Here is a 12,066-nt window from a genome sequence, read left to right as displayed (position 1 = left end):
TACTACAAAAATATATTGACTCTTATCCTATACGTTCATTAAGTCATGTTGAACAGATTTGTTTAAGTATAAAAAGATATCTCCTGTCCTCCTACTAAGGTAGATTAAAATCAGTAAACTATTTTGAGTAATTTAAAAAGACTTTATATACTTACGTTTTCAAAAATCTAAGGAAGTGTGTATGTTTTTAATGTGTATATAGTATAACATAACCAATTTCTGTAAGGTTCACATGAGAGTGCCATCAGATATATAGTTCCCATGAAACTAGAGAAGGATCACTTTCTACCATCTCATAAATCAATTAATGAATGCTGTGGGCAGCAGGGTGCATAGAAAAGTGTTGGGGAGACCTTTGTTTTTTCCCTTTTGACCCACAAAATGAAATAGGTGCCAGGTTAGAATACTAGGACCACAAAAAGAACCCAGCATTTTAACCAAACACTAACTCCTTGGTCGAGAACAAACCTGCAGTGGTTCCTCAGCCATTCTCATTTTGCCATGGCATTTATGGTGCTCATATCATTCCACATCAGACCCATATCTTTTAAATTGACCTAACTCTTTTTTATTATAGTTTTATTAAACCATACTTGATACCCCAGAAAACTGCACATATTTAATGTATAAAGTTTGAGGAGTTTAGAAACTTGAAATTTTGAGACAAAGTTTAATCTTTTTTAGTTGGTATGGTCAATGTCACTAAGGAATCTCCACAAAACATGGTAAAATACAAATTTTTAAAAAATGTAATTTTAGTCATTAGAGGCCTTGAGTCTAATTACACAGTGTGTTTGATGTCATAAAACCTCTACTGGATTAAACCATAGATTCATGCAGAAAGCAAACACATTCTTATCAAACCAAAATGCAACCTAAGTCTTTTATTTTCATATAGCATCTGAATTTTGGATAGATTATGATGGCAATATCTAAAATAATCTAAATTGATAAAGCTTGGGATTTGGAATATGAACAATAACCAACCCACCAGTATTGGTTATGAGAAAAATGTAACACTGATTAATTATCTCTGAGGTTATATTTTTAAAATCATTTAGGTTTATAACAACACAAAATTATAAACTTGTAAGTACTGATCTGCATGCTATCTCTAAAATTAAAATCATAAATCAAATAAGGTAAAAACCATATATTTTCTATATACGTTGAACCAAGATGAAGACAATATTTATTTTTTGGAAAGATTTTATGCAAATGGAGGGACATTTGGTCTGTGATCAGAAGATTTTAATTATGTTTGCAATCATTCAATACACTTTATATTTACAGATATCCCAAGACAAACTTAGTGACTTGATACTGCTCAAAATTTCATGAGAAGTGTAAAAAGTTTCTTCTGTTATTGTTGTTGTTCTTTTCAGTGATGAATAGTTAAGAATAACAGCTCAAAAACAGCGGTGCACACAGTGTGTCATGCTGATGATTTCCACGATAACAGAAGATGAAATTCTATTTTAGATGGTGTTCTCTACTGACAACAATGAATAGCTTCACCACTTGGTCTAAGATTATAATTTTCTGTGCTTATTAACCTTAGATATGTATATGGCCATATTTTGGCCTCTGTCAAATGAGAAACTTTTTCTTCAATATATGAATTATTTCTAGATAATTTTCTGAGACTTATGTATTGATCAAATGAAAATTAATTTTTAAACACCATAGTTGGAGGGATTCAACCTGTACACCTTCTTTAAACACTTTCATTTTTATCCTGAAAATATAAGTCTTCTCACAGAAGTGAATGCTAGCACTATGGCATATAACCCTGGTTCATTTGAAGTCAGATATGAAGCAATATTTGTAGCAAATATATATGGAGAAAAAATAATTATGTTTAAATTCAAGATGCAACATAGCACATGTAACTCCAGCTTGACCCGTAGTTGATTAAAAATTAATCTAGAGAAATGAAGTATCACATGTGGTTGCATGATAAATATATACCAATAGTAGTGATAAATTATAAGAAATGATAAAACATAATATAGTTACATAGTTCTAGTTGTCCAATAAAACTATTGTTAAAGAATGAGAAGAACCTCAAGTGATAGTGCCATCTTGAGTACAGATATCTTCTTATTTACTTAAAGATAACAAAGTGTTATAAATTAAATTGAGTTGATGTTGTAATACAAAATAAAATTGCTTTGTCCTGAGTGCGTGTGTCAGGGATCTCCAGAAAAACAAAATCAGTGGAATGCTAGATCTCTCTCTCTCTCTCTCTCTCCCCTCCTCCCCTCCCTCTCATCTATCTTTCTCAAAAGATTTATTTATTTTAGGAAATTGTGGTGGCTGACAGGTCCAAAATCTTTAGGGAAGACCAAAGGCTAAAAGCTCAGGCAGGAGTTTATACTGTGGTCTTGAGGGAGGATTTCTTCTTTTCCAGAAAATTCAGTTTTTGCTCACAAGCCCTTTCAATTGATTGGTTAAGGGCCAACCACATTGTCAAAAGAAATCTCCTTAAGTCAACTGATTGTAGATGTTAACCACATTGATAAAATAACTTTACAGCAATACCTAAGCTAGTGTTTGATTAAGTAACTGGGTCTTACAGTCCAGCCAAGTTGCCACATAAAAGTAACCATTGCAGTGCATTTAAATATAATATCTAAAACCTTTGAAACCAATTTACCTGTATGAACAAAGCCTGCAAATTTAAACCATTAGACTATGTTATTAGGTTTCTGCCAAGTGCTAAAACTTTGTCTTTGAGTTTTGCTCTAATAATAAAAACAAAACAAAATCCGAGAAGATTAATTTGTCATTGAATTTGAGTAAGATAGAAACAGTACAGAGAACAAGAAAAGCGTCAGAATATCTCCAAATATTTAAGCAAATAATAAACATTGTTTACATTATTTTTAGTAGGAAATAATCTGGAGATTTTTAAAATGTGTAATATATGAAACATATTTCCTTGTTTCTAGGGTTCAGCAATGTTGCATAATATACTAAGATATTTACTTTCTGTCTTCTTGAATACAGAGTTCTTCCTAGATTACCTGCTTACTGAAGTAAGACCACACCAGACATCCAAACATATTAAGTAGTATTAAAATGCAGAGGGAATCCCCCAAAAGATAAAAATTTAATTGTATTTTATGACAATACTTCATTTTAATTCAATGAATTTTATAAAAATGAGACCACATTAAATCAAAACCAAACTATATTTAACTGAAGTGAGAAATCTAATAAAAATGACGCTTTGCCTTTTGGAAGGTTAAAAGGGAAAATATTTAGAGTGATTTAAAGGGGAATAAAAGGACAATGAAATTGAGAAGGCCTGAGGGACTGAAGTAAAGATTAGTTTTTTCTCAGAGGTGGTGTAGCAAGATGATGAATTATTCAGCCTGCAACCAACTAGCAGCAAGCAGCTGGCCATCTGTTTCCCCTTTTTAAATTGTCATTATTTAACAACACATCTTAAAATGTTTGGAAGCCTAAACTCAGAGTTTTTGAACATGTCTTTTCTTTAATCCATAATTGTGTTCATTTTATTGTCTTTTATGTGATCTAGCTTGACACTCTTGTTTTACTGAGCAATATGTTCTTGCTTCAATTAATACCTTAACCTGAGAAAGCATACACAAATATAAACTTTCAAGAAGAGGGAAATCAATTCTTATTTCCCTTAGGGTAATACACACACACACACACACGTACATATGTATGTGAGTATGTGTGCTTGGGAAATTTGTAGATTGTTTTGAAAATATTGGCATTCAATTGTGAGTTAAATTCTCATCACTTTTTTACTAGCTGAATGTGGAGGTCGTTTTAAAGGAGAGTCGTCGGGAAGAATTTTGTCCCCGGGATACCCCTTTCCGTATGACAATAATCTGCGTTGCATGTGGATGATTGAAGTAGACCCAGGAAACATTGTCAGGTAAATGGATTTCATTTTGTCAAACTTACTGGGAATCTGGGTTTCCTCATGAGCCCCTAAGTATAATATCAATCGACATCAGGATTTTTCAATATTTTTAAACCTTGGTAAAGAAAAAGTTGGTTTTCATCTGTTAAACATATGAAAAAAGCATTAATAAGCATGATTTATTGATTTATGGGTCACAGTGGTAGCTCATATCACACCTTAGAAAGAAGCTTTTAATATTTATTAGAGGGCACTGAGGGAGAAAAATTCTTCTGTGTTTGGGAGTTCTACTCATTTCATTCTTGATGACTTAAAATATTGAGTCTATCATTTTGATGCATATACACACTTGTCCAGGTCACTATCACATATTTAGCCTCAGGTGCTGGCCTGTGTTGCTCAGCTGGTTGGAGAATCATCCCATTACCCCAGGGTTGTAGGTTCTATTCCTGGTCAGGGCACATGCATAGGTTGCATGTTCAACCTGCATCAGGGCATGTGAGATCCCCAGTCAGAGCACGTATAGGAGGCAACCAATCCATGCTTTTCTCTTGCCATTGGTGTTTCTCTCTCTTCCTTTCTATCTTTCCAAAAGCAATAAAAAAAAAAAAAGACCTCAGGTGAGAATTAAAAACAAAAATCAGCCTCACAAACATTTAGAAAAAATCTGAAGAAAAGTGGGACTAAACTACTCCATGCCTTTCATGGCTTTAGGCACATTTCTGGAGCACCTGCTCTCTGCCCCTTTACCGAGTTTTGATTTTCCTTCCCTGCTTAATTAGGTGGCTAACGATTCTTCTTCACATCACCGCCCTTTAGATGAGAGCAGAACCATTGCCTCCTAAATCAACAACAATCAGGTTTCCAAGTCTGTCACATGCTCTCAGTCTTAGGATAAGTATCAGGTTGATGGCTGGGAATGGATTAATAACTGAACAAATCATCTTTGTCACATGAGCTAGTTATCATTTCTCACAAACAACGACTTTAAACTAAGGAATTGATTCTTTCTATAAATCGAATTTCAGACAGGTTTGTGGGGCGGGGGTGGTGCAAGTGGGTATAGAAAACAAGTATTGTCATTCAAAAAACATGCTGAAAGGTATACTGAATGCATTGTAAACTGATGTGTTATTGGATATGAACTGATAGGTTGTTTTTGGAAGAGAATTTGAAGAACTCAAAATAGAATGCATTAGATTGATCCTCAGTCTATTTTTAGACAACACATTGTTTTATTGAAATATTAGAATCAGAAAACTTGAAAATACTAATTTCAACAGGATTCTGGGATTTTTTTTAAATTAAAGAATAATACTTGATATTAAACTGCAACTCAAATTTAAAGTTATGGCAATTCACATATCAAACATGAATGTGATAAATATGTAGAAAGAGTTGATCTGTTGATATAACTGGATTTCTAATTTTTGGCACAAGCTATGAAAAGTATCAGATACTCATTTTGTCTAGATTAAATTAAAAGAAGAATAGATTTAATATAAAACAGTTTTGGCAGTATTTGATCATTGTTTGGAAAGTGGGTAAACATTTTTTTTCATATCCAGGAAGTTCTCTTTTACTCCTAGATTGCTGAGTGTAATTATAAAATTAATTTTTTAAAAAAATTATAGTTTTTCTGTATATATTATGTTCTTGTGATTCCCCCCTTTTATCTGTCATTATAGTGATATTGATTGGTTACTATATGTGAACTATTCTTGCAGTTGGAAATAAATCTCATTTAATTCTAGTTAAACAAACAAACATGAAACATTGGTAAAAATATATGCTATGCAGTCAGAAACCTTTAGTTCAGTTCATGACTCTTCCACCCTTTGGACCATGTTATCTAATCTATCCATTTGGCATATTTACAAAATTCAGATAAAAATTGTTCCTGCTTTATAGGGTTATTATAACAATTAAACAAACAAACAAAAAATAATTCATTTTGCACAGTGCCTGGCATGTGCCAAATCCTCCAAAAGTGTCACCTACCCTTGCCATTGTTGAAATTCATGAGCACTGAAAAGAATGTATATCTGGAATTTTGGTAATTTGCAAAGGTGATATAATAGTATATTTAGTCATATTTTAAGAAATCGCTTATAGAAAAAGTTCAAATATTTATTAAGGTTACATATGATGTTTATAATTTTTATCTGATAGAATAAAAGGAACAACTAATAAAAGCAAAGATGCACATTTGTTATATCCTTTATTTAAAAATAAATGAACTTGCCCTTAAAATAATCAGTTACATGTTTTTCCCACAGCCTACAGTTTCTTGCTTTCGATACTGAAGCATCACATGATATCCTCCGGGTTTGGGATGGTCCACCAGAAAATGAGATGCTTTTAAAGGAAATTAGTGGCTCTCTTATTCCTGAAGGAATCCATAGCACCCTCAACATAGTGACCATCCAATTTGACACGGATTTTTATATCAGCAAATCTGGATTTGCAATTCAGTTTTCAAGTGAGTTACTTAAATTTTCTTAAATGCAAAATAGGAATGCTACTCAAATAGTTCTGTTAATATTACTACTCAAAACTTTAATGACTTTAAATATTCTTATCTATTCTTCCCATTAATCTACAGTTAAAGTAGAAAAAAATTGGAAAAAAAAAGAAAAGCAGTTAACTTTGAATTAAAAAAATTAATTGTTGAGACTATCTCTCCAATTGACAAACCAATTTTCCTTAAAATATAGATGATGTTATAATGATTCAGCAAATGAAATTATTGCATTACAAAAGGTTGCAATCTGGATTTACCATAAAACGGTATATGTTTCCAAAATGTGAAATTTTTGTAGGTAAGTAAAGAAATGAGTACTTGCTCTTATAAAACAAGCAACTCTACAATTTTACAAATTTTATTTTTCTTTTGTTAAAAATCTTTATTACATATTCTCTGGTATCTTAGACAAAATATTTTAAACCTACTTTTAAATTTAAGCTTGCCTAAACAATGAAACACCATGCATTATAAATAATTACCAGTGTTCATTGCTTTTTTTTCACAAGACATTGATACATGACTAAATGCATGTTGTTCTGTTAAAAGAATTTTGGTTTAGTGGCTGGAGAAAAATAAAACTTAAAAACTTTAATTGCTATATTTTACTTTTATTGCCAACATACATTGCCTCTTTAAGAAAATTATCTAGTGGATTTTCTAATTGCATGGTATTTAAAAAATTTTATTAACGAAAGCCTATCCAAATTTCAAAGGTCATCTATAGGGAGAGTGCAAACCAGTGTTCTTCAAAATGGCCTTGAATTCAAGTCCTAGCTCCTTACTAATTGCTGACTTTGGGCACCTGACCTCATTACCTGAGCCTGAGTTTTCTAATTCACATAGTAATGATAATGCTCATCTCACAAATAAGTTATTAAAATATTACACGGTCACATGTGCACAATACTTGGTAGTAAGTAGATAGTTGGTGCCCAGTGAATTACTATCGTATGAATAAATGTAAAATTGAAGTTGAAAAAAAATGAGAAAGCATGAAGAACTTCTAAAATGTGACTCTCTACAAATTTAGGTAAACAACTTGTTAATGCAATATTGATGGATTATTTTGTTTGTGGAATACAGTTGTTTGATAAGATTAACTAGCAGAAATGAATTGTTTCATAGTGTACAAATCAAGGTTGTGTGAGAGGTGAGGTGTAAGGGCGTGCAGAAGAGTCCGCATCTATAAATACGCACTTTAAATACATATACCTTTTGAAAAAAGGGTATAAAAATAAGAAAATCGTTGTGTAATTGGTAAACATGTATGGCTTCTCATTCTGAAACACCAATCAAACATCTTTATATCTTCTGTTTTTTACTGTTTATCTCTCTTTTTATCGGTCTTCATTTTTTTTTAAGTTAGGAACAATTTGTCAGAGAACTGCTTTTGACTGCTGTCCAATTTCAGTTCTTTCTAATTGTAGTTTGGCAGCTAACCGTCCTCTTTTCCTTTATCTTAAGTTAGTAACATATAGTGTTTTACAATAAATGGTTATTGTGATTAAATATATCAATATGCTCATGTTAAATAGTGCCCCAGGCTAGTGCTTGTGAATGCCAAGTACACGTGCTTCAGACAAACAGGGAGTTTTATATGAGTTTCTGGTAATTTTTAATGCAGATGATATGTATAATACAGTTTTATATCTATTGTATTTGTCAGGCATATTAAAGTTATCAAAACAATATTTATAATACATATAATACCAGATCTTTACTAAATCTGCCTTGATAATATTCTGTTAAGAGGCATAGAAATTTGCAATTTGAAAGAAACTACCAATCTGAGACCAAACACCTACGAGTGTTAATACATTGCTTTGAGGGTTAATACATTGCAAATAGCATCAATCAATGTAAATTGATTGGACATCTCACTTGGATATGGTCTGTAACTCACGCTTACACAGCTTTCTAAGTGCCCAGATTTCAAATGTGAAAATGTTCTTTTAATGAATGAGTCCTTATTTGTATATCAAGAACCATGTTAAATGTTTCCATTACATGATGTCATTCATTTAATCCTCACAAAAGCCATATGAGATATGTTATTTCACCTCCATTTCCCTAACGGATGTTCTAAGGTTTAGAAAATGAGTTAATGTGTTCATGTTCATGCCGCCAGCAGCATCTGGGGCTGTGACTCAAGTCCATGTGTTCGCAAGGAGCCCTGCACCACGTCTGGGGCACAGTCAATGACTAGCTGTTATTATCATTACTATGCTTTCATTATTATTTAGGTACATGCGTACATATGCTAGAGGAAATAGGAAGCTTTTAGTTATATTAGTTATGATGAAGTTCTACAATCTAATCAGCTCGTGTTCCTGATTATGCTCCCAAGTACCGCATCTGAGGTCACACTCGGAAAAGTAGGTGATTCATACAAGTGAAGCAGTGAGGACGGTTGAAGGAAAACTGGCTTGTACACATGCCCATTTAAAGGGACATCAACAGAGACAAGAGGGAAGGAGGGAGGGGGGCGGGGAAAGGGAAGGGAAGGGGAAAGTCAAGGAACATATAGCAAGGACTCATGGACAAAACCAAAGGGGAAGAGCTGAGGGAGGGAAGGAGGAAGGGAGCAAGGGAAAGTGATGGTGGGGAGGCAGAGACAAATGTATTTGAAAAAATAAATTAAAATTAAATTTAAAAAAATTTAAAAAAATAAATAAATAAAAATAAAAGGGACAGTTGCCTTGTCTGGCTGCAGTCATTGTGCCCCGTAAGAAGTCAGGCTAATTTCAAAGCAGAACTTGAAATAAATACTTTTATGTAAAGTTATCTAATTGTCAATGAAAACAATAAAACTTACAGGGAACGTTAACAGCCTATATAGGCCACTTAACCACTACATTTTAGGTCAAATTTGTCTTGCTGGTCAGTTTGCCCTGTTAGTGCCCTTCCTAAAGTTCTCTCCCCTAGATAAAGTTATCTCATGTTACCCATTCATTCATTTGGTTATTCGTTCATTTGAGGAGAGTCTTTAAGGACCAGATATTAAATGTATTCATCACCCATTACTTCTCCATTGCACCTCCCCTTGCAATGAGATGTATCTTAATTTCATAAACACACACCCACCCCACAAATGTGCTGCTTTCTGTCTCTACACCTTCTTCCATCTTAGATGTTTTTCTGTTCCTTTATGCTTCAGTCCTGCTCATTCCTACAGATTCAGCACCAAGACCTCTCTTTATATAGTGTTTTCTGACCTCTGACGTAAACATTCTTTAAAATTTATAAAATATCTCTTCATAAGACATTTTCTGACCCTCTTTATTAAACATATTCCAGCCCCTGCCCCAGGTACCAGCTGTGATTTTTTTCCAAATAAAGGTGAGAATAAATGGTTTATCAATGCATTGTCCTGAAGATGTTTGAATTATGTGATCTTTGCTTCCCAAATATATATTGAGAGAGAGTTTATTTTACTAATCTGAGGGAGGTTTTGAGAGTAAAAGCAGAAACTATTAAAAATTAAACTGGACAATAGGCATAAAGCAAGATGGTTGTGGCCGAATCAGGATGTGCCATTTATTGTATTTTTTATGTTTTTATTGTTGTTCAAGTGCAGTTGTTTCCATTACCGCCCGCCCCCGCCAATTGTCAGACTTTTATTGCATCCCTACTCTCCTCACAGACACAATGTGCATCCCTGTTTTGAGCAAAGAGCTGTGGTATATTGAGTGTCAAATAATAAAAAGAAAAGGAAAGAGTCAAGGTGTAATAGCAGATCAGTATTCAACAACAAAATGCAACCCAGGAAATGCATTTCACTGAAGTTGGTGCAAAGTGAATTGAACTGAAATGTAGGTCACATAACAACTTCATAATCATCATCAAGCCACTACCAGCAGCCTCATGCCTTCTATTTCATGATCTATTCATTCTTTGTAGAGTCTGTCATTATGCTTCTTGGTGTTACAGTCTGCAAGGCACTTTTGCTTAATCAGAGCTACTTAAGTCTGACATTGCATCTCATGTTGTCCTATGTGCTGTCCTTGGTTCTCAGCAGTCAGCCACTCTATCCCTTGCTTAAATTGTAATCTGCTTGTCTCACTTTATTTCCACAGGGAGGGCATCTTTGAGTAGCATGCTGTCACTTGCCCACAGAATAGTTGATTCTGACAGAGCATTTTCTATGCTCTTCAGTCTTTGACCTCTCTGTTAAGAATCTGCCCCTGCTGGGTAATATAAAATACCAAGGCCCATCACTTATGCTGTTTAAACTTCTCAAGGAAATAGGTCCCTAAGCCATGAGAGGTTGATGTTTCCCAGCCTCAAAGGACTGCAAAGTACCCACGCCTCTTTTCATGCCCTCATTATTACTGACTGCAACGCTGGAACAGTTGACTAGGCACTTAACTTCATTATCTCTCCACCCAGACTTTTTTCCGCAGTTCCACCTGACTGATGTCTTAAAAATACAAATCAGGCATCACTCCTCTGTTTAAGATTCTTTAATGGCCCCACAGTTGTATGTTCAAAACTTTGGGATTGCACTGAAAGCCTTCACACTTTGCATCCCAACTACCTCCCAGCTTCATGCCTCACTCCTCATTTGCACACACACAAGCATTAACACCACGGCAGCCACACTGCTGCTTCCCTTGAAACCCCCCTCCATATTCCTGGAACACCTATGTCCACGTTCAGATTCTATCAATTCTCAGTCATTTCCCGAGGCCCAGGCCAGATGATACTTCCAGGAGCGATGAACTCCTAATGAGTCACTTTCGTATCTTTGCTGCTCTGGCACTGTGCACATATTCTCTCAGAATGGCCGCATGTCTTAGTTTGTCCTGAGCAATTCTGGCTTATGCCCATTGTCCTGGCACCCTGACTGGTTTCCCATTTGGCCTGTATGTTGCATTTATTTTTAAAAATAAAGTATCATTACTAATAGTTCTGTTAAATTAGCCGAAGCACATTTATTAGCTCTCTGCTTTCTATTTCCTCTCACCTAGTAGTGTGTGAGATATGCTTGCAGTGCTCTGAGTAATTATAATAACATGGTTCAATTTGAAGGACAAAAACTGATTACTCATCTCAGTTTCCCAGTCTTTCCCAGACACTTCCCTTCCAAGGACAGCATACAGGGCGCCTGTAGTTAAAATGAAATGGTCTCTGACATGAACACCTAACCCATTCTGATCTGAGATGGTGGTGGGAGAAGATTTGATGCTGTTATCCTTCCATCTATTCTGTATAACAGCAAGTGCTCTCATTGTCTGTGCTGTTGTTTGAAATCTACATAAAGCTGTCAGGCCATGAGTTGGCAGGATTAGTGGGAATTATGGGTGGAAATAGAGGTTCGGCAGATGTGCTGTACAGCAACAGAACAGTCATTTTCAACCTTTTTTTCATCTCAAAGTACACATAAACTAATTACTAAAATTTTGTAGCATACCAGAAAACATATTGTTTTTAGTATTTTAGTACATCCGGAAAGACATTTTTTTAAAAAGCAGGGAGTGTTACATGATTACATTTCAATAAAACATGTTTAGATAAATGGTAAAAAATAAAATAAGTTTTAGAGAGGAAAACATGGGTATTGGTTATTTTTTGGTACAACCAAAAAGTTGGTATGATACCAATATAATGAGACTGTTATTTTGTTATCATGCTA

At 34.3% G+C, this 12,066-nt stretch overlaps 1 protein-coding gene across 3 annotated transcripts in view; it reads left to right on the top strand.

Moving 5' to 3' along the window:
• CSMD3 (CUB and Sushi multiple domains 3) overlaps positions 1-12,066 on the top strand; it is a 929,671-nt gene that overhangs the window by 656,135 nt on the left and 261,470 nt on the right. For all 3 annotated transcript variants that reach the window (XM_054590414.1, XM_054590413.1, XM_054590412.1), the window contains 2 exons: positions 3,790-3,916; positions 6,184-6,386. In XM_054590414.1, coding sequence (XP_054446389.1) covers positions 3,790-3,916; positions 6,184-6,386 — 330 coding nt within the window. The remainder of the gene's footprint in view (positions 1-3,789; positions 3,917-6,183; positions 6,387-12,066) is intronic.

Source organism: Pteronotus mesoamericanus, unplaced genomic scaffold (genome assembly GCF_021234165.1).
Source record: "Pteronotus mesoamericanus isolate MK-2021 breed Mesoamerican mustached bat unplaced genomic scaffold, CSHL_Meso_final scaffold_174, whole genome shotgun sequence".
NCBI lineage: Eukaryota > Metazoa > Chordata > Mammalia > Chiroptera > Mormoopidae > Pteronotus > Pteronotus mesoamericanus.
The sequence above is the reverse complement of the archived record's forward strand: the minus strand, read 5'-3'. Positions and strand labels throughout refer to the sequence as shown.